This window comes from Lygodium microphyllum, chromosome 7, assembly GCF_053477565.2.
Source record: "Lygodium microphyllum isolate KBCC chromosome 7, Lygodium_microphyllum_v1.1.10, whole genome shotgun sequence".
NCBI classification, from domain to species: Eukaryota; Viridiplantae; Streptophyta; class Polypodiopsida; order Schizaeales; family Lygodiaceae; genus Lygodium; species Lygodium microphyllum.
Window position 1 is genome coordinate 30675289 of NC_141141.1, and position 25595 is coordinate 30700883.

The 25595-nt window shown below is 43.2% G+C and overlaps 2 protein-coding genes across 4 annotated transcripts in view; both read left to right on the forward strand.

Annotated features, from left to right (window-relative positions):
- The window catches only part of LOC148033315 (phosphatidylinositol-3-phosphatase myotubularin-1-like), a 244047-nt gene that overhangs the window by 210091 nt on the left and 8361 nt on the right, over window positions 1-25595 (forward strand). The window lies entirely within an intron of this gene.
- LOC148033317 (uncharacterized) lies at window positions 324-4225 on the forward strand. The gene is made up of 2 exons (XM_087682257.1): window positions 324-2632; window positions 2739-4225. Exons 1-2 carry the CDS (start codon window positions 2544-2546, stop codon window positions 3103-3105), a joined length of 456 nt encoding a protein of 151 aa, XP_087538383.1. The 5' UTR covers window positions 324-2543; the 3' UTR covers window positions 3106-4225.

The window sequence follows — 25595 nt, forward strand, 5'->3', positions numbered from 1 at the left end:
CAATGGTCACCTTTTTGTCATCTGGTCACAAAGACCTCATCTGACATACAAGTCAGGACCCACCCAATGTCCATGCTCACGGATGGCTTCTCCTCATAATAGCGTTGACATGAATTGCGGCATCTCCTCCATGCCCTTGGGATACAGTCGATGGCGTGTACTATGCTGAAATTCATATTGTGCTTCCTCTCGATCTTGGCTAGCTTGCTGGTACCTAGCGAGCCACGTCTCCATAGAGGCATGGTGCAACATACAAAAGCGATTCACCTTCTCCTCCATTGCAACATCCATTATTTTTTCTACCCCATTTCCAACCACCACATCTTTGGTCAGTCTATCATCGTCCTTCAGCGACCATGCATTTTTTGTATGGATCCATCGTTGGTAGCCATTGTGAAATATGCAATAGTGCCTCAAACACCAACCCACCTTCAGCCATGCTACCTTCTAGCTGAGCTCGTTGTTGCACAAAGCCTTTCGGGGTTTTCATGAAGTGCTCCAAGAAGAACATGCATCGCGTATGGATAGGTCCAGCAATCTCCACTTCATCTACAAACAAGAAGGTGGATTTGTATCGTGAGCATGCTGGTAGCCAGGTATTTCTCAAAGAGACAGACTGTCTCCACTGCTCCCCGCCTCGTGGAATAGTACTAGTGTACCTCGAAATGGTGTTTCGGTAGGTCCGAAACGGACCGGCCATTTCGGACCGGGACGAAAATGGGAGACCACTGTTTCAGCGGTCCTACGGCCTGTTTCGGGTGGTTATCCAGCGCGACGAAACTTGTTCTCCTTCCCGACTTCGGACTTGCACGCGCGGCACACTAGCAGCTCTCGCCTCCTCCTCGGACCTGTAGCTCTCGCCTGCTCTTCCTTTTTCTCTTTCCCTTTTTCTTCCTCTTCCTCTTCCTCTTCCTCTAAGCTCTTCTTCTTCTCCTTCTCCTTCAGACTTCTCCTTCTTTTCCTTCTTCTTCTTCTTTCTTCTTCCTTCTTCTTCTCCTTCTTCTTCTTCTTCTTTCTTCTTCCTCCTTCTTCTTCTCCTTCTCCTTCTCCTTCTTCTTCTTTTTCTTTTTCTTTCTTATTCTTATTCTTCTTTCTTCTTCTCATTCTTCTTCTTCTTCTTGAATCTCCTCCTTTAATCCATTACCTAGGTCCTGACTTCTAAAGGCTAATCATATCATGGTGCTGGACCCATATTGGAAGCACGTCACTCCAATCAAGGGATACGAGGGCTTCGGCGGATCAAAGAAGTGGCGGTGCAACTATTGTGGATTGGAGAAATCGGAGAGTGTAACGTGCGTGAAAGACCACTTGGCTTGCGTTTCCAACAAAGACATCGGGCCTTGTGCAAATGTGCTGACAGAAGTAATAGGAAGTCTCCATCTTTGGTGCCGAAAGCATATGGATATTGAGCTAAAAGATGATGAATCAACATCACATTGGGCTAATGAAACAGAAGTGGGGCAAAGAGAGGCTAGTGGGCCTAGTAGCGCTAGCCTAATTGGAGGTGCTAGTGGCCCATAAAAATGAAATGCTTCCATATCCGTATCGGGGCTAAGTGCAAAAAGGACTCCGTCGCCATCTTCTAGTGGTGGTGGGCAAAAGAGCTCATTGCATGGTGCAAGTGTTCATGTAGGACTTCAAAGACAGGCAATTGTGGAGGCAACTAGGGAACTCACACGCTTATTTATTTGGTGTGCTATCCCTTTCAATGTGGCCACTACACATCAATGAAAGAAGACAATCAGGGCAATAAGCTACATAGGGTGTGAGTGGGAAAGTCCATCCACAGATGCATTCGCACACGGGAGCTTCAAAAGGAGAAAGCATTCATAGAGGCCCAACTGGAGTCCTTGAAGGAGACATGGGTGAAATACGGATACACAATATTATGTGATGGATTGTCAAATATGCGCTGAAGGAATGTTTACAGTATTTTGGTGTCTTCATGTAAAGGCTTCATGTTCATTAAGGCCATCGATACCTCTGCCTCAGGTCTTACCATCACAAGAGCTTTCATTTGGGAGCACATGCGACATGTCATCATGGACATAGGAGTCCAAAATGCGGTGTAGGTGGTGACAGATAATGGAAACAATTGTGTGTCAATGGGACGTATGCTTGAGGAGGAGTTTTCTAGCATAGTATGGACTCCATGTGCATCCCATTGCCTTGACTTGCTTATGGAAGATGTTGGGAAAATATCTTGGGTGGATGACATTTTCAAGACGGTAACAAGCGTGGTAAGATTTGTGAAGAAGAGGCCATCCATCACAAGCATGTTTCGAGCCAATAGCACACTTGAGCTATTGAAGCCCTCCACTACTAGATTTGCTTATATGTTTATTGTATTGGAGAGGTTGATATAAGTCTGTCCAAATTTGATACGGACCATTGCATGTCAGGAATGGCTCACATGGAGTGATAGAGACTCTCCAAAGGTTCGTGCTTTTAGACGTAATATTTTAAATGAGAGTTGGTGGGTTGAGGTAGAGGCATTGGTGAAAAGTCTCGCTCCTATTTACACTGTATTGCGCATCACTGATATGGAGAGGAGTACTTTGGGGCTTCTATATGAGTATATGGATAAAATTGGCGAGGCCTTGTTTCGCAACAGCTTTTTACCCCAAGCCAAGTAAGTTTTTGTCTAACTTTTAGACATGTAATTATTTGGTATTAACAACTTCTTGATGATTGATCATTATTCTAATTTCTAAGTTTTTAACTTATTTTATCTATAGGGTTGATGAGATTCATACAGTGTCGAATGTACGATGGGATTGGTTCCATAAACCAATCCATGCTGTCTCACATATCTTGCATCCCCTTTGGTGTAGCGAGGAGCAGTACACTAGCAAGAAGTTAGAGGAGGGCTTCATGGAGTACATGAGGTGCCTCACAGGGGATGATATAGATATGATGAGAAGAGTAGAGGATGATTTGTTGGCATTCCGCAATCATTCTCTTCATTTTGGCGGAGGCTTCGAGACACACAGCTTCAGCCCGTCTCTTGGTGGAAGAAATACGGAAATTGTGGTCCTACTTTGGTATGTGACTGGTGACTTTTATATTTTAAATCTTGATTATCTAATACATTATACAACCTAAGTAACAAGTTTTGTAATCTATTGCCCACTCAAATGTTGATTTTGCGGCATGCATATTAGCAATTGCCAAGTACTTCAATCTCTTAAATTTGAATAGAAACGCATTGCTATTCGGGTTCTTTCGCAAGATTGTAGTTCAAGGCCTGCTGAGAGGAATTGGAGCACATGGGCCCTCTTTCACACCAAAAAGAGAAATAAGCACACAACTGCCCAACTAGAGCATTTAGTGTTTTTGCCATTGCAATCTCCAATTTCTTGAGAGGACCGCTTTGTCCCCTAAGCCTTCACAAGTAAATTGGTAATGATTAGTATTATGTATAATTAACTTTTTAAACTTGAGTCCTTGACACTTGACATTGCCAATTTGCTTGGAAGTTGGATTATAAATTGTGATATGTATGAACATTGAACATATTGAATCTCCTCTCATATGACATATCTTCGTCTCGTTCACCTTTATAGGTGAATGTTAACAAGATTGATATAGAGAAGGTGCGTGACATTCTGCAAATACCATAGGAGGAGCGGGATGTCTACTCAATGCTCTATGAGGAGCTATCGGCACCGGTGCATGAGACTTGTACACAGAGGAGGGTTAGAGTGAGGGCTACATGTGGTCATGCATTACAAGCAGAGTTAGAGCCAGAGTCTGAGGACGAGGATGAGGCAGAGGTTGTTTCATCAACTTCTCCATGAGGGTCCTCGAAGTCGGACGAAGAGATGGTGCACAGATCCTTAGAGTCGAGATGAGTCATGAGTCTTAAGTCATGACTCGTGATATATAGAAGTCCAGACTAGAATTGCCAATTGTTCATTGATATTACTTATAGCCTCATTGGAATTTGGAGCCTTGACAGATTATTCACATGACATAGTTACTATCATTATATCTTGATCCGATTTATTATGCATCTTGATTCTTGTTCCATTGTTCCAGATGTCAGACTTCAGTTTTCATTGCTCTTTAGATCATAGATTATTCATGAGTCATAAATTCTAATTCATTTTGTTGCCTTAAGTTTTGAAAATTGAGTCTTAATTCTGTTAAGCTATCTTAAGTTTCAAGTTTCAACCATTGAGTCCTCAGTCTTGACTCCTCAATCTTCACTTGTGAGTCGTAACTCGTGACTCGTGAAATGTGTAATGAATCATGATTTCAATCATATGACATAAAGACTCAAAGTTTTGTATGAAATTTGGATGTATGTGGTTGTAGGCATTGATATATTTACATACCCACATATTACTGTGTTTTTTAAAGTGTACAATCTGAAACACCGTTTCTCTGTTTGCAAATTTGGCAGAAACTCCGAAACTCCGGTTTTTCCCGTTTCTGTTTTCCCCGTTTCCGAAACTCCCCCGTACTATGGGCCTTACAACTTAGAGCACAATGGATCTTTGGTGGTACCTTTTGAGGGTGGGGCATTGAGCATATCTAACAAGCTATTGAACTCTTAAAGCACATGTTTGATCATTTTCAAGTGAAGCTCTCGATTCTTGGATCTTAGGTGCAAAACTCATATATGCCATTGTGGCGGGTAGAGAAATGCCCTAATGCAGAAATACAAATACAATTGTATGACAAAGCACAAAATGATAATAAAACACAGTTAGGGTTAGGATAACTCAGAGACAATGAACAACATGAATAATTGTGAATGAATGAATCTGAGTAGTAGATACACTATGCAATGAATGAATAGTGTACCTCGAATTTGTGTCTCAAGGACCGAGGCAAAGATAATGAGCTAGAGAGTGTGTCGTACTCGAATGGATCCCAATGTCCGTTCTCACAGATGGCTTCTTCTGATAATGGGGCCTTACAACTTAGAGCACAATGGATCATTGGTGGTACTTTACGAGGGTGGGGCATTGAGCATATCTAACAAGCTATTGAACTCTTAAAGCACATGTTTGATCATTTTCAAGTGAAGCTCTTGATTCTTGGATCTTAGGTGCAAAACTCATATATGCCATTGTGGCGGGTAGAGAAATGCCCTGGTGCAGAAAAACAATCGTACGACAAAGCACAAAATGATAATAAAACACAGTTAGGGTTAGGATAACACAAAGATAATGAACAACATGAATAATTGTTAATGAATGAGTCTGAGCAGCACACACACTATGCAATGAATGAATAGTGTACCTCGAATTTGTGTCTCAAGGACCGAGGCAAAGATAATGAGCTAGAGAGTGTGTCGTACTCCAATGGATCTCGAAATGCAGTAAGGCAGCTTCCGAAGACATCTGAGAGCAGCAAAAACAGCAGTTTAGATACCGGTCAAAAGACATGTAGAGGAGAGAGAAAATCTGCAAATGCAGCCTTTGATGATGGGCGATAGGTTGAGTGGCATCAGATGGATCAAAATGCAGCCAATAGGTGATGAAGAAGGGTCAAGTGGCATCAGAGAATCCCAAACACAGTAGGAAGCTAATCATCAAGATGCTGCAGTTGCAAACGCAGTGTGAAATCAAGCCATCAGGCTGAAACACAACCTCCTTGAGTGGTGGTCGCAACAACAAAAGGGTGTAGCCCATAGAAAAAAGGGATGGGGGACGGGGTTGGGTACGGGGTTCGGCCAAAACCAGGGAACGGGCACAGGAGGGGTAACAACATATTAAAAAAATGCATTTTCACATATAAAATAGTTTTCAGCTCATCACATTGGACTCTAGTGCAATGAAATATAAGCATAGTTTGAGCTTTAAAAACATCATTTTTCATTGAAATTTATCAGCATATTGCATAAGGAACATGAGATGAGCAAATGGCAAATACAAACCATATGGATAAACTTTAACAATCAATGTATTACAAAAGAGCATGTGTCCAAACTCCACTATGACCTGTCATTGTTAATGTGACATGAAAGCTTAAGAGTTCAAACTTCAAACTTCAAAGATAGGAACTAAAAACAAATGTTCAAGGAGAAAAAGAGTCAACATTGAGTAGTAAAAGATGAAAGACTAAAGTAGCTTTATCATTCATGACATCATGTAGGCCCTAGGGTGTAGGCAGCAGCCAGCTAGCTGCTAGGTTGTAATCAGCCATTAAGCAATATACAAAATGAACTTTAGCATTGAATTAGTCCAAATCTAAAGGAAATCAATAATTATCATCATCTGCAACAAAATGAGCATCTACAGGCTGTGCCATGTGGCAATAGGTCATGACATCTTATAGACAATTGGCAACTGGATACCAAGCTATAACCAGCCATAAACCTAGAACCAACATACAAAATAAACTCTAGCAAGGAATAAGACGAAATCTAAAGGGAATCATCATCATCTCCAGCAAAATGGGCATTTGTTGCTCTTGAAGTGCTAGCCTCATGATCATGGGTTCCATGCATAGTCTCCATAAAATGAGTATGCTCCTCCTCTTGCTCCATCTCCCACTAGGTAAATGTATTGGCCTATGATGTAACACTTCTACAAAGCATTCTCAAGTTGGCACTAACAAAGACCAAATCATTTGCTTTTTCTACTCCAAGGCGATTCCTCTTCTTTGAAGCAATATGACTGTAAGTGCTCCATAATTGCTCCAAGCAAGAGGAGCTCACTACTTGACTTAAGATACGAACAACCAACTTTTGCAACTCTGGCCCATAATTGCTTCATAATTGCTCCAAGCAAGAGGAGCTCACTGCTTGACTTAAGATACAAACAGCCAACTTTTGTACTCTGGCCCATCTGATCCAAAATCGTCCCACCATAAAGGTGCCCCACCCTGCATCGGTCATGTAGAGCATCCGCACAACCATACGAGTTTTTTGCTCTCCTAGAGAGAGCAAGTTGATCTCTAATTTTGCTCCTAGTGTCAACATCAGGCACCATGCGCTCAAGAATTTGCCTTCAATAGAGATTGACCTCAGCATCATTTTCTTGATCCTTACCCTGAAACTCAAGGCCCAAAACAAATGCAGCTGAATGCAGAGGTGAGCTATAGACATTCCACCTCTCAATACACAAATCATGTATCTCCTCATATTGCTTAGCATCAGGCACTAAGTCTTTTAACTTTTCAATCATCCTATCCATTGCCTCGTACACTTTGCCAATACATGGCTGCATACCATCAACGAGTCTCAACAACTGTACAATAGGCACAACCATTGCATCAAAATTTTTTACATTATCCCAAAATTCATTGCTCTCTGCATTTTCTCTGCATGCCATGCCCATAGGAGTGACTGTCAATGAGGAAGTACTAAACTCATCACTAACAAACAACTGTCTCACTGCACCCATGCATTCTTTGAGGTGTCCCAACATCAAAAAGTGTAAAAATTACACGGCGCAGTGAACATAATCTAAGAAAGAGATAGAGAGTACACAACAGACAAAAGGAGAATAACAAAATTTCTTTATCTCCAAACAATCGATACAAAGATGGCTCTATCCACCCATACGCTTCCACTATGAAGCTTAGATGGCGATCTAGACAAAAGATAGGTGAAGAGCTTAAGGCTAGCTGGAACAACTTTGACTGGGTGAAAGATAGATAATAGATCACTGTGAAGGGGTTTAGCTTTTATAGCTTGTGAAGGGGGTCATGATGGATGACCTTCCATATGCACCTGTGTCTGTTGACTTTCCATGTGCCCATGTGTCTGTTGACCTTCCATATGCACATGTGTCTATTGACCTTCCATGTGCACCTCCACTAGTTGGCTAGGGAATACCTTTATCATTGGCTAGGGCCCCTGATAACTCTCTTACCCCGCAACTCGATGCAATGTGCCTCGAGTTGCTACCAGCTTAACTACTCTGTCTAATCCAAAGATTAGACCCACAACGGTCACCTTTTTGCCATCTGGTCACATAGACCTCATCTGATACACAAGTCAGGACTCAACCGATGTTCGGGCCCACATATGGCTTCTCCTCATAATGGGGGCCTTACAACTTTGAGCACCATGGATCATTGGTGGCACCTTATGAGGGTGGGGCATTGAGCATATCTAACACTCCCCCTCAATGTCCACCCGCAGGTGAATTATATCCTCGGTCCAATGCCAAGTCTCTGAAGATGAACTTGAAGCAAATCCATCGTAAGTGCTTTGGTGAAGATATCCGCCCCATTCTCCTCTGTTGGATAGTAGACTAGTTCCACCATCCCATCATCGATCAAATCACGCACATAGTGATACTGGATCTCTATATGTTTGGTGCGCACATGAAACACTGGATTTTTGGCAATGGTGATGCAACTCTGATTGTCACATCTCAGCACAGTTGTTCTTCATCCTGCACTCCCATATGCCATAGGATCCTTCTCAACCATAGTGCTTCACATGCAGCAAAATAAGCTGCCTTGTACTCTGCTTCGGTAGAAGACAATGCCACTATTGGCTGCTTCTAACTAATCCAAGAGAAAATTCATGAACCTAAAGAGAAACAATAACCAGAAACAGACTTCTTGGAATCACAGTCTCCTGCCCAATCCGAGTCACAATTCCCCACAAGTGAAGTTCCAGAACTGTATGTGATACCATAGTCAAGAGTTTCCTTCAAGTATCTGAGCACCCGCATCCCAGCTTTCCAATGACTCTCATGAGGTTTGTTTGAGAACCTGCTCAAAACACCAACAAAACTCATATCTGGTTTGGTGTTACACAAGTAGATCAGACTGCCGACCAACCTCCTGTACCTCCCAATGTCTACTAGTGCTGATGTATCCTCAATGGATAACTTTGCATTCACCTCCATAGGTGTAGCTATTTCCTTGCACTCAGTCATGCTAAACGCCTTCAAGATCTCCCATTGCATACTTCTTCTGAGAGATGAAGATCCTTCGTGGCTCTTGCCAGACTTCAATGCCCAAACAATAGTGCAGCAAGCCTAAGTCTGTCATTTCAAACTCAGATCTCAAAGCCTTTCGAGTTTGGTTGATCATATCTTTATAGTCACTTATAATAAGAAAGTCATCCACATATATGACAATCACTACAGACTTTTTACCATCCTTGTAAACATACAAGTTAGCATTTGAGGCACATCTTTTGAAGTTTAAGCTTAAAAATAACTTATCTATCTGCTAGTACCATGCTCTGGGAGACTTGTTTTAGCCCATACAATGCCTTCTTCAGCTTACACACTTTGTTCTCAGAATGGGGGGCCTCAAACCCTGGTGGCTGAGCCACGTACGCGTCCTCCTTGAGGTCACCATTTAAGAACGCTGATTTAACAACCATTTGGTAAACTGGCCATTACTTGTGGGCAGTCACTGCAAGTACTATGCGAATAGTGGTTATTCTAGCAGTTGGGGCAAATGACTCTTGAAAATCAAACCCTTCAACCTGTGAAAATCCTTGGGCAACTAGTCTGGCTTTGTACTTTTCTAAGGTACCATCAGCCTTGTACTTTACCTTCCAGATCCACTTGGTGCCAATAACCTTTCACTTTGCTGGCCGATCCACTAGCTCCCAAGTGTCATTCTTCATTATGTTATCATACTCGGCTTGCATAGCTGCCTTCCATGCTGGATCTACAAGTGCTTCTTTCAAGTTAGTTGGCTCCTTTACTTCTCTTGTAATCTCAGCCATCAAGGCCATATTGACTATGGGAGCAGAAGCCCTCCTTTGCTTCTCTATTCTCTGAGACCTCCTTGGTCTGTCTGCCTTCTCCTCAACAGATACAGGTATAGGCTTATTGTGGTCATAGAGTTGCTTCACCCAACGCAGCAATGGCTTTTCCGGTGAGATGATGTGAGGTTGATGAATTTTTTTCTCATCATTTGAAGATGATGCTTCCTCCTCCTTAAGGATAGGGACAGCTCTTGGGAGAGGTTCATAGTGGACTACTTCTTCGCTTGATGATAAAGTGGAAGAACTTGCTTTCTCCTCCTCCACTATATGCGGCTCCTTCTTGAACACCACATCACGGCTCGTGATGATCTTCTTTGCCTCTTGGTCATATAATTTGTAAGCCTTCTGCTCATCACTATAACCCAAGAAGATACATTTTGTACTTTTTGGTTTTAACTTGTTTCTCTTCTCATCTGGTACATGTGCATAACATTCACATCCAAAAATTCTGAAATGTGAGACAGATGGTTTCTTACCAGTGTAAGCCTCATGAGGTGTTTTTTCCTTGAGAGTCTTTGTGTAGCTTTGATTTAGAATGTAGACTGCAGTATTAACAACTTCAACCCAAAAATGGTTAGGCAATCCCTTGCCCTTTAGCATGCATCTTGCCATCTCCACAATGGTGCGATTTCTATGTTTCACAACATCGTTCTACTGAGGTGTGTGAGGCATCGTCAATTGACGCTTGATCCCTTTGCTCTTGCAAAAGTCTTCAAACTCCTTTGAGTTGAACTCACCACCATCATTTGTTCTAAATTTCTTCACACTTTTCCCTGTTTCATTCTCAACAAGTTTTAGCCATTCTTTAAACTTACCAAAAGCTTGAGGCTTATCACGAAGGAAGTACATCCACATCTTCCTACTGGGGTCGTCGACAGTCAACATAAAATAAGAAGATCCCCCCAAGGCCTGTGTAGGCATCTTACCGCACAAGTCAGCATGCACCAACTCTAGAGGAGCTTGTGCTCTATTCTTGCTTTCTTGTGGAAATGCCTTTCTCTGTTGCTTGCCCATCATACAAGCTTCACATGGTTGCTTCAATTCAGTCATTGTAGATAGGTGAGCAACTATACCTTGCTTTTGCATCTCCTTTAACACTACAAATCTGATGTGTCCAAACCTTTCATGCCAAAGCTTACTTGTGTCCACTCCAGCGGTGGCTGTAAGACCACTTAGCTCATACATGTTCTTCTTTCTGTCTCCTTTGCTAACAATTTTGCCAGCACTGTGTCAAGAATTTATGCACCTGTTTTCTTTAATAACAATTTTGCCATCTAAGAAAGAGATAGAGAGTACACAACAGATAAGAGAAGAATAACAAAATTACACAACAAATAAGAGAAGAATAACAAAATTTCTTTCTCTCCAAACAACTGATACAAAGATGGCTCTATCCACCCATGCACTTCCACTGTGAAGCTTAGATAGCGATCTAGACAGAAGATAGGTGAAGAGCTTAAGGCTAGCTAGAACAACTCCGACGGTGTGAAAGATAGATAATAGATGGTTGTGAAGGGTTTTAGCTTTTATAGCTTGTGAAGGGGGTCATGATGGATGACCTTCCATATGCACCTGTGTCTGTGAAGGGGGTCATGATGTTGACATTCCATGTGCACCTCCACTTGTTGGCCAAGGAATATTCTAGGAAATATTCCCTTTACCATTGGCTAGGGCCCCTGATAACTTTCTTACCCCGCAACTCCATGCAATGTGCCTCGAGTTGCTACCAGCTTAACTACTCTATCTAACCCCAAGATTAGACCCACAACGGTCATCTTTTTGCTATTCGGTCACATAGACCTCATCTGACATACAAGTCAGGACTCAACCAGTGTCCGTGCTCACATATGGCTTCTCCTCATAATGGGGGCCTTACAACTTTGAGCACCATGGATCATTGGTGGCACCTTATGAGGGTGGGGCATTGAGCATATCTAACAAAAAGTTGTAGGCAAACCGTGTGTTTGAATACTTCATCTTTTTTAACCTTTTTGTAAACTCATAGTGAAGATATTGGTGATTTAAAATAAAAGTAACCATTTGATTTGCATCATGTATCACAGGATGGACCCATGATAACTCACCAATATTCTTCAAAAGGTTATTCAAGCAATGTGCCATGCAATAAGAAAATGTGATATGCTTATATACTCCTTGAACAACGGCATCTGCTGCCCTATTTGTGGGCTCACCATCAGCCACAAAACCAACCACCAAATGTGGCCCAACAATCTCAATGGCAAAGGTCCACTCTGCTGCAAGCTGATCTATAGACTTCCGAGTCTCTGAAGCATCATGGGATGACATAAAATACATCTCCCCTTGAGAATAAGCTACAATGTCACTCCACCCATTAGCAATAAGTGTGATGCAAATTTTCTCCCAATCTCTCTTTATGTTTGCTGCAGCTTGCTCCACAACACGCTTTTCCTTATCGAGCAAGTAGTACGTAAAGTCTCAGAAGAGGGAGGCACATAGTTAGGTCCATACTCTCCAACCTTCTTCAACATGGCTCTAAAGTATTTTGACCTAGGGACATAAAATAATAAACACAATAATTATCATGGAGACATGATTTTAGAATAAGTTATAAGTTTATATTATATAAGTTATAACCAAGTCATAAATTTAAAAATTATACTATTTAAGGGAAAAAAATGTAAATACTAAAGATTTGAGCATATCAATTTGTCACGACTCAAAACCTAGCTATATGAAATGCAATATGGTCGTGGTAGAAGAAACGAGCCACTGCTCAATCTATCTCCTCTTTTCTGATTGGGTCCCAACTTCCCTCGAGAGTAGTCTGGCGTCTAATGGTCGAGGACGAAGGCACTGATGGTGAATATGGACTCAATCCAATGACTCCATGTGGTGTGAATGCCACACTCGCTACTGTAGATGAAGCTCTAGGCCTATCAGTTGTTGTTGTTGTTGCCGTTGCCGCAAGTGTAGCTGGATCGACTGCCACTCGTACACGCATCGATGCAAATAGAGCCTCTTGTACAGCCATACAATCTAGAAACTCCCTTCTCTTCTTCGGCGTAACATTAGGACAAAATTGCACTTCCAATCTTGGCTCATGCAATAAATGGGTCCTTATTTTATTTGCGCCACTTGTACGTCGATATGGACACAGCTTGCATGACCAAGGGCGTGATCCACCTTTACTTGATGGGCGTTCAGCATTTACCTCATCCCACCACGACCATGTGTCGGTGCATCTGTGAGAGTGCGCAACGGAAGAAGAAACATGAACATAGAGGAAGAGAGAGAGAGAGAAAGCAAAAAATGAAGGAAGAAAATCTGAACTGACTGTAATGAATGCTGAATACAAAACTGTGGACTGATCAGTCCCTGCATGCAGCCCGAAACGTCAGTGAGGGCACCAGATCCGGCTAATGATGATGGCAGCACCGAAGACGGAGGAAGATGATGGAGTCGGAGTGTGCACTTGCCAAAGGAGGAGGGAAGATGATAATAGAACTGACTGCCAAGTGGGAAATGGCTATAAATAGCCAAAAAACTCAAAAACTGGCCGACCTGAAATTTGAGGCCATAAATATGTCCGACCAGCATTTAATGCTGGTAAAAATGCTAGGAATGCTCAGAAAAATCCCAGAAAGGGTGGACAATGTCTGGCAGGTGAGGCAGGCTGAAGAATGAAGAAACTGCCCCGGGAAATGCACATAAAATCCCAACTGGAGGAGAAAATGCACTGAAATGCAATAAACTGAGTGCTCTAGAATGAGCTACCTTCTCCGTCAAAACAAGTGATAGACAAGTCAGAGCTCCTAAAGTCCTCGTCTGATTTAGACTGAGGCTCACAGGCAGGAGATGACAAGGCATAACAAACATGACTACTAACACCCCCTCAGATCCTGAATGTGGTGGAAGGCCAAGGGAGAAATGGATCCTGGGGTGGCAAGAGGAATGCCAAGGTCGATGAAGTCCGTCGATGAAGATTGCAGATGAAGAAATTCCTCGCGATCCTCAATACAAATGGCCTGCTCGGTGAAGACAACCCAGGTACCAAGCCTAGTAAGGCCATAGATTGAGAGGAGTGGAAAGCCCAAGTCAGGAACATAAAGAGCGTGGGAAAGGGAGCTCGACGCGCGGTCGGGAAATAAAGGCAAAGTGCCAACACCACAAATAGGCACCGAAACAATGCCACCAACAGTGACTGAACCCTCAGAAGGGCATAGATCCTGCAACAAATCACCTCGCGGAGTCGTATGACTAGAAGCTCCACTATCAACCAGCCAAGGTCTCTCAGAAGATAAGGCAACCACTGAAGAAGGCTCCTCCAAGTCAACAATATGAAGGAACACTGACTCATGGGTAACCGCTGGAGTAGAGGTAGAAGGCTCAGATGTTTTAGCTCCATCCTTCGCTCCTGGACGAAGGTGAGGGTACTTCTTCCAACATTTCTCCTCTGGATGTGTCCCCTTCCCACAGTATGGGCATTTAGGCTTCTCCGAGTCAGAGTCAGAACCTGAAGAACTCTCCTGTCTTTTAGCCTGTGACTTCCCTTTCTTTTGTGTCCCCTCTCTCGAACCTGCAACAAAAGCTTTGATGGAGGTGGATCCACTGGCTACCTCTTTGGCGCGCTCGTCATGCTCCTAAACAAGCGGGGCAAGCTCCTCCCATAGAAGCTTCTCATGGTTCCTCGATGTAAGAAGGCTGGTGTAGAAGACATCAAAACAGGGAGATGGCAGCTGAGTCAAAAGAATCATGGCCATATCCTCGGAAGAGATCATCGTGTCAAGGGACGCAAGCTCATCCCTCATGTCCTCCAACCTGTTGATATGATCCTTCATGGAAGAAGAATCATCAACAATGAGCATTCGTAATTTCTTCTCGAGAGTAATCCGATGGGCAAAAGTCTTCTGATGCTACAAAGAAGCAAGCTTTATCCACACTTCCACTGCTTTCCGCAACCTGTGCACATGCACTAGGACAGAATCCTGTAAGCTCATAAAGAGGAAAGATTGAGCTCGTGAGTTGAGCCGATCCCATAAGGCCGCACGATCCATCGATGATCCAACGGTGGGTGTCAGGCGACTCAGAAGATGAAGAAGTCTGAAGACTAGAGGAATTTAGTCCGACACTCAATTGGCACGAGATCCGTTTCTCCTCCCAGCCTTGCCTAGTTAATTGCTGGCAACTCTCATCGTGATCCGATTGCCAGCCGTCAAATCTTGGTGAGTCCTACTATTCTTGGACCCTCTTTAATTCTAGGCTCCCCTAAACCCCGTTCGGGTGCCCAAGGCCCCGGACGGTCATGCCTCGTGCATGTTTCCCTTAATTTACCTTATAAATATAACATTTCCTTCCCCTTAAGAATCGATTTCGTCCTCGAAAACGATACTTGGAAGGTCTAATTGTAAATTGGGAAACCTTTTCTTTAAGATACTTACTCGCTCCCATGTTGAGCTTTCCTCTGAACAATCTTTCCACTTAACCAAACATTCTTGATAAATAGTATTCCTTGTTCGTCTATTACAAACATTTAATATTCTTTCTGGTTCATGTAGATTAGATTGGTCATTTAATAGCTCCTCAATATTATCATTTAAAATTAAATTATCCAAATCACCCAGCTTCTTCCTTAACTTACATGAAAAACTGGATGTATTTTACTACCAGTAGGTAGTTGGAGCTTGTAAGCCAGTTCTCCCACCTTTTTAAGTATTGTGAAAGGACCACAATACCTAGGTGAAAGCTTTGGACATTGTCCGGTTTTCATGGTTTTAGTTTGTTCAAGCACCTTAAGATAGACCAATTTTCCTTCTTCAAAGGAGATGTCTCTTCGGTGAGGATCTGCATATGCTCTAGCTTGATTTTGAGCTTTTTTAATATTTTCTTGAGCAAATTTTAACATACTATTCATATCCTCCAAAAAATCCTTAGCTGCCTGAACCTTTTCCTTATATATGCAGGAGCTCTAGGCTGAAACCCATACATTAACACAAATGGACTATATCCAGTGGAAGAGTGCTTGGCACTATTATATGCAAACTCTGCTATCGGTAGATACTCTTCCCAATTAGTTTGCCTTTTACTTACATATGCCCTAAGCATATCTTCAAGGATTTGGTTAACCCTTTCAGTTTTCCCATCAGTTTGCGGGTGATCCGCCGTACTCATGCTAAGTTTAGTATCCAACTTCCTAAATACCGCACGCCAAAATTGACTATCAAATTTTCTATCACGATCAGAAACTATATTTGCCGGAAGGCCGTACAATCGGTATATGTTCTCTACGAACAATCTAGCCAATTCTGGTGTTTTAACATCAGTTGAAGTTGGAATGAACCTAGCCATTTTGGTTAACCTATCCACAATCACCCACACAGAGTCGTGCCCCCTTTGTGTTCTGGGTAAAGCAACAATAAAATCCATGGAGATACTCTCCCATTTTCTCGAAGGAATCTCTAGTGGATGGAGAAGTCCTCCCATTTTCAATCTATCAGCTTTATTAACCTGGCATTTATTACATTTAACCACATAGTCAAGGACGTCCTTATTCATTCCAGGCCAATAGAACTGCCTTTTAATAAGACTATAAGTCTTATTAACTCCTAGATGTCCCGCGCTAGGGGTATCATGACACTCAAAGAGTATCTGGCGCCTTATTTCTGTATCTTTCGGGACACATACCCTACCCTTGTAGAGTAAATAATCATTATCAATTGTAAAATTCTTCCACTTGAATCCGGTTTGAGAAACCCCTAATGCTCGACCTCTTTGCTGAACATCCTCAGATATTCCTTCCTCAGTAGAAGCACTTTCATTTGGATCCCCATTTTTTATTGCTTCCCATATGTTGGAATATGCCGGATCAACCTGGCATTTCCCTTTTAAAGATTCAAGCAAGTTGGAAGTGAACTGAGTAAAACTCAATTCATTAATGATGGGCATTCTGCTGAGTGGATACCAATGTCAGGCGACTCAGAAGATGATGAAGTTTGAAGACTAGAGGAATTCAGTCCGACACTCAATTGGCACGAGATCCGTTTCTCCTCCCAGCCTTGCCTAGTTAATTGCTGGCAACTCTCATCGTGATGCGATTGCCAGCCGTCAAATCTTGGTGAGTTTTACTATTCTTGGACCCTCTTTAATTCTAGGCTCCCCTAAACCCCGTTCGGGCGCCCAAGGCCCCGCACGGTCATGCCTCGTGCATGTTTCCCTTAATTTACCTTATAAATATAACAGTGGGATCTCCACTGGACGGGAAATAGGGTGTGTAACAAACTCCCAAAGATCGAAGGTATCAAGGATACACTCCACCTTACACGACCAAAGCGAGTAGTTGGAACCATCAAGTCGGTCTTCTTTGGGCAAAGAAGGGAGTACGGGCACCTGTATAGAGGGTGCCATGGAGGGCATATGAAGGCCAGCAGAACGAGCCTTCTGTGAAACATGGAGAGAACAGGGAATAGAGGGATCTCGGTCAAATGGGCTAGGTGACCTCCGCACGAAAGTCTCTCCATCTCTCAGAGGAAGGAATAGAGACCTCATCCTCTGAATGAGCAAAGAACTGGTGATAAGACATCTTCGTATAGAGGTGATAAGACATCTGCAATCACCAAACAATCTACAAGCAACAGATAGTCAAGATGGAGCCGCCTATGTCAGAAAAGACCCAGAAGATGCTGTCGCCTGCAAGAGGAGAGAGAAAATGTTGCCGCCTGGAGAAAAAAACTGTTGTCTATCCTCCAAATGATGACACCTTCTCCTCTGCTGATGTTGACCACCTCCTGTTGGCTGCGTTTGATGCAAACGCAGGCTGCAAACACCTAGAAAACTGTCGCCTACTCCTCCTGATACTGCAAAACAACAAAACGCAGGTATGGAAGGCTGCGTTTCAGCCTGGACAGCAGCGCCAAGGGCTGGAAAGGAGGGAAGAAAGGCTACACTTGATGGTGTCCTCCTCTGCAATGGAAGCTCTCCTCTGTGCTCTCAGTTAGGCTCTGATACCATGTGAGAGTGCGCAGCGGAAGAAGAAACACGAACACAGAGGGAGAGAGAGAGAGAGAGAGAAAGCAAAAAATGAAGGAAGAAAATCTGCACTGATTGTAATGAATGCTGAATACAAAACTGTGGACTGATCAGTCCCTGCACGCAGCCCGAAGCGTCAGTGAGGGCACAGATCAGGCTGATGATGACAGCAGCACCAAAGACGGAGGAAGATGATGGAGTCGGAGTGTGCACCTACCAAAGAAGGAGGGAAGATGATAATACAACTGACTGCCAAGTGGGAAATGGCTATAAATAGCCAAAAAATCCAAAAACTGGCCGACCTGAAATTTGAGGCCATAAATATGTCCGACCAGCATTTAATGCTGATTTGACCAGCATTTAATGTTGGTAAAAATGCCAGGAATGCTCAGAAAAATCCCGGAAAGGGTGGACAATGTCCGGCAAGTGAGGCAGGTTGAAGAATGCAGAAACTGCCCCGGAAAATGCACATAAAATCCTGACTGGAGGAGAAAATGCACTGAAATGCAATAAACTGAGTGCTCTAGAATGAGCTACCTCCTCCGTCAAAACAAGTGATAGACAAGTCAGAGCTCCTAAAGTCCTCGTCTGATTCAGACTGAGGCTCACAGGCAGGAGATGACAAGGCATGACAAACATGACTGCTAACAGCATCTGCCTCTCCCTCTGACCCGACGAACCGGTCGTGAAGAAGCCATACTGGTTCCTCAGTTTCTCATTGCGGGACCCAGGTGCCTGATGTAGGGAGGCTAGTAGTCCAAGCTGCAAGGAGCAAGAAGAAAGAGAAGATGATGATGATGATAGTTAAGAAGAGGAGGAGGAGAAGGGGACAAGAAGAAGAAAAAGAAGAAGAAGAAGAAGCAGAAGGGCTGTGGGGCTGCAAGGCGGGTAGTAAGGTGGGCAGTAAGGCGGACTCTAGGGCGGGCTACAGGGCGCGCAATAAGGCGGGCTGTGGGGGGGAGTGGGAGTTGGCAGTTGGAGCAAGTGTCGGAGGAGTCGCGAGTCAGGCGAGAGATGCGCGAGGCGGCCTAGCAGGAGTTGCACAAGAGGCAAGACAACCCAAAAGCGGAGGACGGTCAATCTCTCCCCAACAGGCAACACATCCCCGGGACGGAGGAACGGACATCCCCTTGTGACGCTCCTGAACGGGGACGTCCCCCGTTCCACCTCCTCGTCCCGCACAGGCGTCTCGTCTCGAGACGGCATTCCAGCATCCTAGGGGCCTGGGACGAGCGTCCCCTGTTACTAGAATGTAGCCAGCGCTAGAAGGTTGGAAACAGGTGCCAGATAGGTGTAGACAATGTGGAGCAGCTTCAGCTAAGGTGTCCTTTGTGAACGAGGTGTGGGCAATAAAGCTTTAGTACCTGAAACCTGCAAGAATGAGATTGGATTGAGTGGGAGGGAAAACTTTCTATTTATAGAAAGTGTAGAGCCTCCCAAATTAGGGTTTACACGTGGGACATTGAAACTCCCTTGAACCACTCCCGTTTAAAGAAATGGTTAAATTTCTTTATTAACTTGAGTTTTGGGGCTGTTTAATTAAGGCTATAATAATTTAGCTCAACACCCCCTTTCTCATCCAAAACTAGAACCAGAAAGGGACTACAAACAAGCCCAAGCTTGTTTTCTTTTCTTTTTACAAGGCGTCCCATCCCAAAGCAGCTAGGGCATTCGGCAAAGGGTGCACGTTGGTTGCCCAATGACCTACCAAGACTACAGAGGCAATGATTATCTTACCAAGGGAGCTCAAGTGTTCACCCCAAAGAGAACATATCATTGGATAAAGGGTGCTCGTTGGTTACTCAATGGCCTACTAAGTCCCACAAAGGGTGAAAACATAATGAACTATCTTTTTTTTTTTGGAGGAATTTTGTTGTGTTTTTAAAAAGATTCAGTATTAAGTGAGGGTTGTCAAGAAGTATTTGGTCAATTGAGTAACAATGTCCCAAGGGAAGATAGGGATGGTTAGTCTCCTAACCTTCACAAAACAAGCAAATCTATCCCAATCACTACCGGGTGTCAGTGATGAAGAAAATAGACTAAGTGTGAATGAAGCAAAATATGAGGGATATATAGAGGCAAAAAAGAAGTGTGGAAAGCAAGCAATAGAGACTCCCTCGGAGATTGCTATGTGTAATTCCATGAACATGGTGGATCCAAAGTCGGCTTCTTCAAAGACTAAAAAGGGATGATTGCACACAAATGCATGTTTATAGGAATAGAAAGCAAATGCATTGGAGTTACGCAAGAGGCAATGCAAGTGTGATTATGCTCATGTAAAATGTAATGTAACGGTGCCACTTGAAGAATGTCCTTGCAAGGAAATTATTCACTTGTCCAAGCATCCTTTTACAATGGTGGTCATTGTAATGAGATAGATGAAAATACAATGTATAATATACATAATATTTAAATCAATAGTAGTAAACAATACCTTGTCACCATAGTTGTTAGATAGGAAAGGTACGATACGGTACAGTACGATACAATATGGTACTAAATGGTACCTTATAATTTTATAAGGTATGGTATGATATTAGTATGAAAAAAAATATGATTTTTTAAATAATAAAAACCATAAATCATTAAATGATAGATCATAGAATACATGTTGAAAGTGAAAATAGCCATTTCATTACAGAATAAGATGAATACATAAGGGTGACCATTGCGGTCACATGGACTGCGCAAAACATGCAATACAAGTACAATCTAGTATATCTGATACAAAAAAGAGAGAGACCTATGAATCTATGATGAGACATTACTATCATCATTATCATCATCATCATCATCATCAGAACCATCTGACTGCTCATCAAGAGAGTCTGAAGATGACTCCTCAGCATCGGATAATGAGACACACTCATACTCGTCCTCACTGATGAGGTTACTATCATTATCAAATGATGGCTGCCTAGGTGGCAGCTGTGTAGGCAAGGGGGGGATGTCATCATGAGGCACAGAATGTGAGCTACTAGAGCCCCGCCTTACATATGTCTACAAGCCACTCGAACCACCCCTCCTTGATAATGAAGGTGGTTAAATGACCATGCCCTTGCTACCACCTACTCGAACTCCTCGCCCATGAGCACGCTGACTGTGAGTGTCACGAGTATCTGCTACTATAAGCTCTCTATAGAGCTCTGCAAAAATCATCTCCTTCTCTTCCACCTCCTAATGTATACTCCGAAAAGTGTCACCCGTCAACTTGAATGTATCAACATTCACCTACACAATGCAGCAATGCATGTAAGATTGATCATTGAATGTCTAAATAGTATAGTATAAACTTCAAAGTTCAAAGTTTAAAACAATAAATTTTAAATGTTATGATTAAGTGTTTAAACTTTACCTTCTTCGGACTACCCATGCTCTTTACAGTCCTCATCATATGTAAGTTAGTGTGGCAATAGACTAGCTGCTCTAATTGTCGTGTGCTAAGCCAATTGCGAATCTTTGTATAAATGAAAGAATAGGCACTCTAGTTTCTCTCACTTGCACCCGAAGGGCAATCTTGGGCAGGACCCTCATGGCTAAGGACTGAAGGGTCTCCAATGCGTATCCAAAGTTTTGCCACCAAAATAAAGGCTTCACAAGTGACTCTCTCCTCCAACAAGTGGAAGAAGCAAAAGGCACATGCCTCTCTGATCTGCATGGCATCCTAGCTCCTCCAGCACTGCATTGTGGTCATCCATAAGGATCACACGAGTCAAATAAGCAAGCTCGTTCTAATGGAACTCTCTATCATCCATGACTACCGGTGACTTGTAGGCCGGATGTACCAATGCGGCAAAGCCATGGATGGGCTTATGCATCCAAGCCCATCTCCTCTCTGCTATCTCTAAAACATGTGCATGCTGTGTCTCTATGACCACTATACAAGCACATGCCTCCACCAATGCTGCTCTAAAAAAGTGAACGAGAAGGCCCATGGTGGACCCCTCGCAATCACACATACGTAACACCCTATAAAAGAGAGTCACGACAATGACAATGGCACAAACTTTTTGCCAAAACTGCTCATTAAGGCACAAGCACTGTATGGCTTTGGCCTCCTCTGTCTTGTGCTTATCCCACTCATTCCATAGAGTAGACACCATTGTCTAGGTAGACCGCATCTCATAAAAGCACTCCAACAATAACCACATGTAAGCAAAGCGTGTTGAAGAAGGCTTCCTCAACTCCAGTGTGCTATGCTCACGATACATCGCAAGCACCTTTACCTTTACCATGAAGAATGTGACAATTGATATAGCTTTGCGGACCACACTCTTCACCCACTTAAGCTTCCCAATGTCCTCCATGAGCAAGTGCAAACAATGACTTGCACATGGAGTCCACACAATCGTGGGAAACTCACCCTCAAGCAAACGGCCCACGTTCAGACAATTCGATACATTGTTGGTAACAACTTGCACCACATTTAAGGGGCCCACCTACAACCACAATTTACAAATTACAAGTATACTAACATTACTTGGAGGTTAGAGAGAGAAAAAGAAAGTTGAGCCTTTCAAGTTTGTACTTTTAACTTTCAAGATTAAAAAATAAAGAGAGATGGGGGTTGGGGGCCTTGCAGCCTTGGGGAAAGAGAGAATCGAGATAGATACTAGAGAGAAATTAGAATAGGGAGATAGATAGTTATGCATAAATCAATTATCATAATGAAAGAAAGTTAAACAAATTTAAAAGGCAATGTATACCTCAATTATAGCTTGTCGAATGTGGCAGTAGATGAATGCGCCCGTTGTATTCCTCCCCCTCTTGCTAGTATCTACATCCCACAAAAAGTAAGTGCCGAGTGGCAAGTATGTTGATGATGCCTCATTTCTTACGATCACTCCATCCGTCAGTGAGAATGAAGCAACCATATTTTATCCATGCGGCCTGAATAGGATCAAGGACTCTATCAATCCTCTCCTTCTCTTCATCAATCTTTTTCGTCCTCATGTCGTTGTTGTAGGCAACACCAGTCCATCCTTTACATGGACCCACATTGGCAATGGCTTCTACCATCTTCTTCCATTGCTCTTGCTTTAGGATATTGAATGCAGGATTACACTCAATCACTGTGCATGTAATTTCAATGTCTGCAAGTTGTTGCCTTTCTCTAAGAAAGGCAACCGATCCACGCACATGACTGAGAGCTTGAGAGAGAGAGAGGATTGTCTCTCCGGTACCGCATCAGCCTCCATTCTTTGTCTTTTACCAGAGCTGGATGCAGATGTGGAGCTCCCACCACCAATAGTAGAGGCCTCTCCCGCATCAGTTGAAGATACGCCCACGTTTTATACTTCCTCGTTAGTAGGCATAGGAGTTGGTGCTGATAAGCCACTTCCTCCTCTTGTGGATTCCCCTCTCATCTTGGTGAGAATCTCCTGCACGATATGTTCAGGGATCTCCTTGCATGGAGCAACTTGCCCTCCCGTCTTGGAAAGATGTTGGAGAAACCGAGTTGTATCACTTGTATAGCACTTCCCATAATACTTGCATGTCCAATGGTGGGAGTTGGACTTCTTTGTGTCCCTCTCCACATGGATCACGTGCAAATTGAAGACCTTGTGCTTCTCACGAGTCATGGTGCCGATGATGGATAAAGAGGAGAGAGAGAGAGAGAGAGAGAGAGAGAGAGAGAGAGAGAGAGAGAGAGATGCTTGAGTCTCAACTTTTGAAACTTGAGTCTTGAAAGTTGAAAGGGAGAGAGACTTGAGAGGCCCGAGGATTAGGGTAAAGTTGAAAGAGCAAGAGGGAGAGAGAGGGGATGGGAGATGAGATTTGAGAATGGCAAATGCTTTGATAGGGTGCGGGATAGAGGGGATGGGAGATGAGATTTAAGAATGACAAATGCTTCGATAGGGTGCGGGAAAGAGGGGATCGGAGATGAGATTCAAGAATGACAAATCACAAGTTCATTCAAGATCCAAGAGAGGAAGATGAGAATGGTAAGTGCTTGTTGAATTGGTGTGGGAGCATGGAGGAGAGGAGCATTTTTTGTAGATGAGAGAAGGGTCAAAGTTGAAATAGGGGTCAACGGTCAAAGAGAGGGCTGCAAGCTAGAAGGAATCCAAAGAGGGCTTTGGGGGTTTGCGGGGGGGGGGGGAGTGCATGGCTGGAAAAATGGGTGGGATGAGGTATCCAAGGCTTCCCACCCCCCCAAAAAGTACCACGCAGGCAGGCGGAACGTATAGGAGTAAAGGCGGGGGCGTAGGAAACATGGGACACGAGACACTGGACGCGCAGGTGAGGTGGCCCAAAAGGGTGCAAAATAACGTACGAAAACGTGCTGTACGGTGCCATACGGATCGTACGGTATGAACAGTACCGTATGTGGTACGGAGGCAACTATGTGTGTCACTATCAAGAGAAGAGAATTGCTCCCTCTCAAAGAGGAAGGGAAAGCTTGAGGGAAGCATCCTCTTCCCATCAATCAAAAAAAGTAGGGGAGAATGAACCCGAGCTGATCTAGAAATATTGAAGCATCGGTCGATCGACCGCCTTGGTCAATATGTCTACAAAGTTTCTGATAAAGGTGTACACTTTAGTTGAATAGTATCTAGCTCAACTCTCTCTTTGGTGAAGTGAAAACATACATGAATATATGCCACATTGGAGGTGTGATGATCAGGTTACTAGCTAGTATAATCGTACTTTTGACTGTCGCAGTAGATGATAGTTGGTGTAATACATGGGAACTGAAGTGTCGCTAGTAAGCTTCTCAAGTAGATGGTCTTGGTGGTGCCATCAAAGAGAGTCCTATACTCAGCTTGAGCCATGGAAGCCACCATTGTCTTCTACTTATGGCTGGCCTAAGAGATGGGAGTTGTGCCCAAGGTAAAGAGGCAGCTGCCTTAGGAACACCGGGTATTAGCATCTCTTGCCCAATCAAAATCAATGTACCCTTGCAAACATAAATCAGAATTATAAGTCAATCCATAAGAATAGATACACTACAGATATCTCAAAACAGAAAGACATACAATCCAATGTGACATCCTAGATATAGTGAAATATTGACTGAGACAACTAATTAAGTATGCTAAAGTTGGCCTAGTATGTATCAGCCAAAGGAATTTTTATACTACGGATCTACAAGTGTGCTCGTCGAAGGGTTGAAGCCTATGTAGGATATCCTTAGATAAGTGGACAATTAGATTAAGAGACGTGGTCACAAATTGTCTTTGATTCTAGCAAAACTGATTCACCAAGTGAAGAGCGTACTTCGCTATGACAGAAAAATACATCCCCTAGATTGGACTATCTCCATCTCTAAAAAGAAAGACAATAAACTGAGGTCTGTTATCCATAATGTAGCATGGAGCTTGGCTTTAATTTCCACTATGATAGCAAAACCTGAGCGAGTGATGAGTAAGTCGTGTACAGCTAATCCCCTTTGAAAGTGATACAAACACATAAGTTTAGGTCACAAGGGGTAGAATGGTATCCGTGAGTTCAAAGGAACTCATCCATCCTTTGGAACCAAGACCGTGGTGCTTGCTCCAACTCAGAAAGAGCTTTCCGCAACCAAAATACCTTATCTTTCCGATCAGTAGAAGAAAATTCAGATGGCTGCTTCGTATAGACTTCCTCCTTCAGATAACCGTGCAAAAAGGTACTTTTGACATCCATCTGATAGATTGGCCAATTGTCGTAAGTGGCTAGCGCAACCAACAAACCGAATGATGTTAACCACACAGTAGGAGTAAATGTTTCTTCATAATCAAAACCTTGCTTTTGTTGAAACCCTTGCATGACCTCGTACTTGTCTAAAATCCCATCAGCCTTCATCTTGGTCCTAACTATCCACTTCATCTCGATGACTTTCTTGTGACTCAGACGATCCACCAAAGACTTAAGTCCTATTTTGGTCAATACTCTCTAGCTCCTTCTC